Source organism: Setaria italica, chromosome V, assembly GCF_000263155.2.
Source record: "Setaria italica strain Yugu1 chromosome V, Setaria_italica_v2.0, whole genome shotgun sequence".
NCBI lineage: Eukaryota > Viridiplantae > Streptophyta > Magnoliopsida > Poales > Poaceae > Setaria > Setaria italica.
In genome coordinates, this window is record NC_028454.1 from 4,352,304 (window position 1) to 4,357,946 (window position 5,643).

At 54.1% G+C, this 5,643-nt stretch overlaps 1 protein-coding gene across 1 annotated transcript; it reads right to left on the reverse strand.

The window, feature by feature from the left end:
• Nucleotides 1–291: 291 nt before the first annotated feature.
• LOC101762315 (sulfoquinovosidase) lies at nucleotides 292–5,643 on the reverse strand. The gene is made up of 6 exons (XM_004967678.3): nucleotides 5,511–5,643; nucleotides 3,346–4,576; nucleotides 2,310–2,442; nucleotides 1,968–2,183; nucleotides 1,711–1,866; nucleotides 292–1,561 (listed from the first exon to the last, which is right to left on the reverse strand). Exons 1-6 carry the CDS (start codon nucleotides 5,641–5,643, stop codon nucleotides 422–424), a joined length of 3,009 nt encoding a protein of 1,002 aa, XP_004967735.2. The 3' UTR covers nucleotides 292–421.

Here is a 5,643-nt window from a genome sequence, read left to right on the forward strand (position 1 = left end):
GGTTGCGAACGCGTTCGTGGTACTCCTCGGCTTGTGTATGTTGCCGGTTAAGTTCACCCACTAGGGTAACTCAGGCAACAGAACCCTTGTGTGTTGTGTGCGTGTGCTGCTAGGTTTTCTTCCGGCTGGGAGCGAGAGGCAGCCTGGTTGGGGCACCGGGTGCCCCACTGTGGCGTGTAAAAATAAAGCCACCACCCTGGGGTCTCTCATCCTAGCCGGGAGGTCTGGGTTCACCGTCTTGAACTCCCCTCACCAACTCTCACCCCTTTTTTGTTGTTTTAAATGCTGCAATTTTAGTTTCTGAATTTTTTCAAGCTGCAAAGATACAAAATTCTTTCCATGCAAAACCCCTAAATTCCATCTCCTTCCCCGTCCAAAACCAAACAAATATACTGTACAGTTCACACACACATGTTACAACTCACAACACCTTCAGATCTCTCAAGTTGCTTACAAATCTTTCACCGACGGGCGATCCAGCCCTCACGAACACGCCCGGATACCCCACCCGGGCCTCCACCTCGGCCTCGAACCCGCCCTGCACCCCGGCGCCGTACTCGTCGCCGGTCCACACGTGCCTCCACGCGCCGGCGCCGGCCGGGAAGTAGGCGGTCACCGCGCTCCGGCCCTTGTCGAGGACCGGCACCACCAGCAGCTCCGTCCCGACCAGGAACTGCTGGTACGTCATCGCCTGCACGCGCTCGTCCTCCGGGTAGTGCAGGAACAAGTGCCGCGCCACGGGGAGCCCCGCCGCCGCCGCCTCCGCGACGAGCTCCGCGCGGTAGAACTCCCAGGCCTTGTACATCCTGGCGCAGCGCGCGAAGTGCGCGAGCGTCCTGCTGTTGGAGTAGAACTGGCAGTTGGAGGCCGGCTTGTTCCCCTCGTGGGTGCGGAGCACGACGGTGAAGGCGTTCACCTCCATCCACCGCAGGAGGAGCTCCTCGCCGCGGCGGTAGCGGAGGAACGGCAGGTCCACGGTGCAGTAGCCGCCGGCGTCGCTGTGGTTTAGCGGGAACCCGGAGAGGCCGCCGCTGAGGAGGCCGACCACGCTGCTCTTGATGCCGTCGTTCGCCTGCCAGCTCACCATCTGGTCCCCCTCCCAGAACAGCATCGCCCACCGGGAGCTCTCCCGGAACCCCGACCGCACGAAGAACACCAAGCCATCGTCCTCGCTGTCGTCACCGCCACCGTCCTTCTCCTCCGCCGCCGTCGCCGCGGCGTTGTTGGCTCTCCACTCGTCGGCGAACTCGCGGTTGACGCGCGCCCACAGCTCCGGGTACCGGTTGTGCGCGGCGACAGGGTCCTCGCCGGAGTGCAGCCGCACGTCCAGCGGCAGGCCCTCGCCGAAGTCGGCCATCCAGCCGCTGACGCCGTCGTCCGCCATACCCCGCAGGATCTCCTTGAACCAGGCGTGTGCTTCCGGGTTGGTGAAGTCGAGCATGGCAACGTCGAACGCCGTGTTGGGCATCATGTACGGCTCGCCGGACTCGTCCCTGACCAGGATGCCCAGCTTCTTGGCCTCCTCGAACAGGTGCCTCTTCGTGTTCGGCTTCTGATCCATCTGAGGAAGCGAACGTAAACAAAATTCAGAACAGTAATGTACTAATGTAATGACTCTGCAAATGCAGAGCAACTTTCTGAACGTGTGAATTTCACACGAAAGTTCGATTCCCCATAAAAATCATGAACGTTCTCGCGTTCCAAACGTACTGGTACAAGGCAAGGATTGCAGTAAGTCATCATTCTAATGCCGCTGCGTCGAAGGTCGCCGACTAGATCCTTCCATCCATTGTAATGAGCATCATCAACCTCCCAATTCCACCAGAGCTGAGACCCAATTGACGTCTTCCTCTGGCCAACCCAGTCCTGCAACGATCACCAAATGTGCAGCAGTTCAGAGCTAGTTCAGAGTTCAAACTTCAAACTGGATTACGATTTATTTGGAAATGGACCCTTTTTTTTCAGACCTGTAGCCAGAATGCTGAAACTGGGACATCATAGTCCTGTAGCTCTTTCCAAACTCTGCGTACGGTGTCTGTGCCGCCCTGCATGCCGACGACGGCACCGGATGTGATCCACCTGGGAAGAACCGGTGGCCTTCCGGTTGACTCGGTGTAGCTGGTGAGGAGTTGCGTCGGCGAGTCACCGTCTAGTATTCGTCCCTGAACAGAATTCCCATAAACCTGTAAATTAAGAATAATGGAAGTAGTTACTCAATGAGCTCGATATGGTACCATGCTTTCAAAGTGTTTATCTGAAAAGCAACAGTTGCTTTGTAAAAAAAAATTGTAGTCCGGTGAAATGGCTACCTGAATTTGTACTCTGTCAGGTTTGGTCAGGTCGAAAATGGAGTAGTCGTATCCTTCAAGGTATAAAGATCTCATCTTTGAGGTCATGTAGAAGGGAGAGGGGGCGTATGTGGTGCTCCAGTTTCCTCCTGACCTAGAGAAAATCAAAAGGAAGAACACGCTAAATCATCTCCAAAATCAAAAAAAAAAGTTGGCGCCAGTTGGCCTACATCAACGCTAAGACTGCAAGTTCATAATGCTATTCAATTATTATTAGAAAAATATCAACAAATTGTCCTTGAAAGTTGTTCAGCACAATAGTTGGCTTTATCAAGGAGGGAGAAAAAACTAAAACTACTGTTAAGATTCATCTTAACCGTTAGTTATTGACACTTTTTTCTCACCTACGATAACCACTGTTAAGATGCAGAACTCCAAGCACAGTAGCACACACGCACAAGAAACTATGGCGCAAGAAGACGTCACAATCGTTGTCGATGTGATGAGTTTTGTAGCTGATAGTTGAGGGACTACAGTGCCTTACAAATCACAGTTCCTTCCTCGAATTGTTCGCTTCTGACCACACACAGCTAGAGTCACTTTCAACCTTAAATCCCTGCACGTTTCAAGTGCATCAATGCCTGCAATAAGCGGCGACACCCAAGATGATAGGATAAGCTCAATTGCTCAGACACCTGCCCATCCAGATTTGCAGGGCTGGTCCTGGAACTTGACTTGCGCATAACAACGGAAACTACCCCATACTGCTTGGTAATGGCCTCACCAGAACTGAAAGCGCCTTGTTTACGACTAAATTTGACAGTCTAAGAGAAAGTGAGTCTCTACAAATTGCATAGACTGTTCTTCGCAGACTACAGGCAAAAAGTCCAACACATCAAATATCTAGCAGTAAATCCTGAAGAGTGTCAAATCTTTGGATTTGAATTTTCTTTCCATCCACTAAGAAGGGCATATGTTCTAACGCAATTTTTTCAAACTTTGATGTGGTCAGCTACTCAGCTGCAACGAGCTGTCAGATTATGGGAAGAAAATTTACCTGTAGCTGACGAGGTTGGCGGCGAACGTGATGGGCTGGTCTCCCCTGCCGATCCCCTGCTCCTGCACCAGCACCGGCACCCGCTTCCCCTTGAACTCCATGCGGCTGAACTGCTCGCCAAACCCGTAGAACCGCTCGTCGCGGCTGCTCGCGTACGTCAGGAACACGCGGTTGAACTCCTCCGGCAGCCGCTCCTCCGCCCTCTCCGGCGCCGTCAGGAGCGCCGTCGAAGCTTCCTCCTCGCGGCTCGGCGCCAGCCTCGTCTTCTTGCCGGTGGGCCGCTGGACGCGCGCGGGCAGACGGAGGCGCAGGCTGGGCCGGTGGATCCTCGGGGCGGCGGTCGCCGTCGCCAGGGGCGACTTGGCAGGGTCCGCGTGCGCGGCGCAGGTCCATTGGTAGTCGCCGATCTTGACGCTGAACGCGACCTGCGTGTCGGTCCTCTCCTCGAGGAGAATCCAGTACCGGGCCGAGAGCGCCGGCGGCTTCCCCACCGCGCTCCGGGCACGGCGGCCGGCGCGCAGCCCGCAGCAGCCGCACGGCGCGGACGAGGACGCCGCCTTGGCGGACACGAGCCCGGTGATCACCAGCACCGGGAACCGCGTCGCGCCGGACGCCTGGAACGCGGCGCCGCGCAGGAGCTCCGCGCCGGCGTCGGCGTCGCAGCGGTAGAAGGCCCTGATCTTGTCGACGTGCTGGCGGTGGGGGACGAGGCGGGCGCGGACGTCGCGGAGAGCGAAGGAGCCGCGGCACTCGTCGGCCACGGTGGCGGCGGAGGCCGCGGAGAGGAACGCGACTCCGGGGACGCTCCCCCACATCGCTCGGCGCGCGTCGTCGCTGGACGGCACCCTGGAGAGGGACACCTGGCCGCCAAGGGACGGGTCCCAGCGGAGGCGGAACCGGGTCCCGACGGGGAAGTCGTGCGCGTGCACGAGCTTGGAGGTCGGGGCGAAAGAGAGGCGCGGGGCCGCGTCGCCGCCGCTGATGGCGGCGGCTGGGACGGCACGCGGGAATGGGTTGTTGAGGCGGCGCGTGTGGTGCTTCTTGGCGGTCTTGGACAGCGCCGGGGACGCCATGCCGGCGGCGGAGGTGGCGCGCGCGGGAGAGCGGAATGGAGGATCCGGTGCTCTGCTCGGTCCAAGCCGATTGGCTGAAATAGATTCTGGAATGACGGGGTGGGGCCAAATAGGTGGGACAGGAGAGGTGGGCCCGAAGAGCACGCGCTCGGTTTTGACTGACGTGTGTAGTGTGTACTAGTCTCTGCCTTTCTGGTCATAATTGCTAGATTTACCGCGGAAGAAAGGTTTATCACCTGACACCTGTCCAAAAGAAGTAGGAATTTTATGGAATATTACACTACGAAATGGTACCAGATCTTATAAAAATTATGATAAATTTCAGCATTTCAAACCAGGATTTTTTACGGAATATAATATATGTGTGTGTGAAAAAGAATGTATGTATAGTGTGTAAGGCTTTAAGCCTTAGGTGGTGGTGGGGGAGGGGGAGGGGGGATGATGTAGACTACTCGTCCAAATGTTGATCCTCTCGAAGTTCCTCCACAAAACTAGCTCTCCACAGGGTTGATGAACTTGCCTACAAAGTTAATTGTAATAAATTACATGGCCATAGCAATGCAATATTGTTTTCTTGCAGATATAAGTGTGGTTCAAGACATTGACATACTCTACAAGGTATATCTTTGCCATCAATTTCTATTAAATATATTATTTTCAATCTAAAATTGGTATTATGAAATTACATTTTGCGTTGAATCTAGTAGTGTTCCCAAGTTATTTATATGTTTAGTTATTGTTAGTCAAAGTTAAACATTTTGACTATTGGCTAACCTTATAACTATTTATATTTGTGATTGGAGGGAGTATATTTTATACTTATCTATTATATTTGGCGAGTTTTTGCCTGCATTTATTTGCCAAACGAGTCTTTGGGAGGGGAGCCAAGCAGCACCTTTTTCACGTGGTGGCGACAACCGTGTTGTGGCGATTGGAGGCTGGAATCTGAACACGCCCATAGTCCTAAAGATGACTCATTCTTTCAATACATTTCAAAGCTCAAATGATATTTTGGAGACTCTTCAGGCATCATATCCACGCTTGTTGCTATATCAGTGGTTTTCATATAGTCGCATCACATTACTAAGGTACCATTTGGTGTGCACCAATCAGTTTTCTCTCGGAATTCTGAATACGGGTCAAGCAGTTGGGCTTTCACATGTAAACGAAGCCGGTCTCCCACGTCCAGCCGGAGTGACGCGAACTTTGTTATCTGGGTTGCCAT